Source organism: Pyrgilauda ruficollis, unplaced genomic scaffold, assembly GCF_017590135.1.
Source record: "Pyrgilauda ruficollis isolate IOZ18807 unplaced genomic scaffold, ASM1759013v1 scaffold16267, whole genome shotgun sequence".
Lineage (NCBI taxonomy): Eukaryota > Metazoa > Chordata > Aves > Passeriformes > Passeridae > Pyrgilauda > Pyrgilauda ruficollis.
In genome coordinates this window covers 1-369 of record NW_024515062.1, presented here as the reverse complement: position 1 = coordinate 369, position 369 = coordinate 1, and the positions used below count along the sequence as shown (strand labels likewise).

The following is a 369-nucleotide window of genomic DNA, read 5'->3' as shown; positions in this document are numbered from 1 at the left end:
CCCATTATTTTCCCCCAAACCCCCATTTATTCCCCCAAACCCACCACCCCCACTACTGCCCTCGATATCCTTCCGAGCCCCGTTGTGCCATGGCCTGGGCGCTGTTCTCGGGGCGGGCGCTGCTGGCGCGGCGCTCGGAGCGGCGCCTGGACACGGAGCGGGAGCTGCGCGCGGCGCTGGAGAACCGCGTGCTGCTGCTGCTCTTCGCCGCGCGCCGCTGCCCGCGCTGCCGCGAGTTCGAGCCCCGCCTGCGCCGCTTCTGGAGCCGCCTCACCGACCCCGCGCACGTGGAGCGGCCCGAGCAGCTCGGCCTGGTCTACGTGGGGAGGGACCCGTGCGAGGAGGAGCACCGGCGGTACCTGAGGGACA

At 71.8% G+C, this 369-nt stretch overlaps 1 protein-coding gene across 1 annotated transcript; it reads left to right on the top strand.

Annotated features, from left to right (window-relative positions):
- Positions 1-89: 89 nt before the first annotated feature.
- Positions 90-355, top strand: LOC121351261 (nucleoredoxin-like protein 1; the record flags this gene model as incomplete). Its single annotated transcript, XM_041463249.1, has 1 exon — positions 90-355. A coding segment is annotated over exon 1 (266 nt), but the record flags the coding sequence as incomplete, so codon positions are not given.
- Between the last annotated feature and the right edge of the window lie 14 nt (positions 356-369).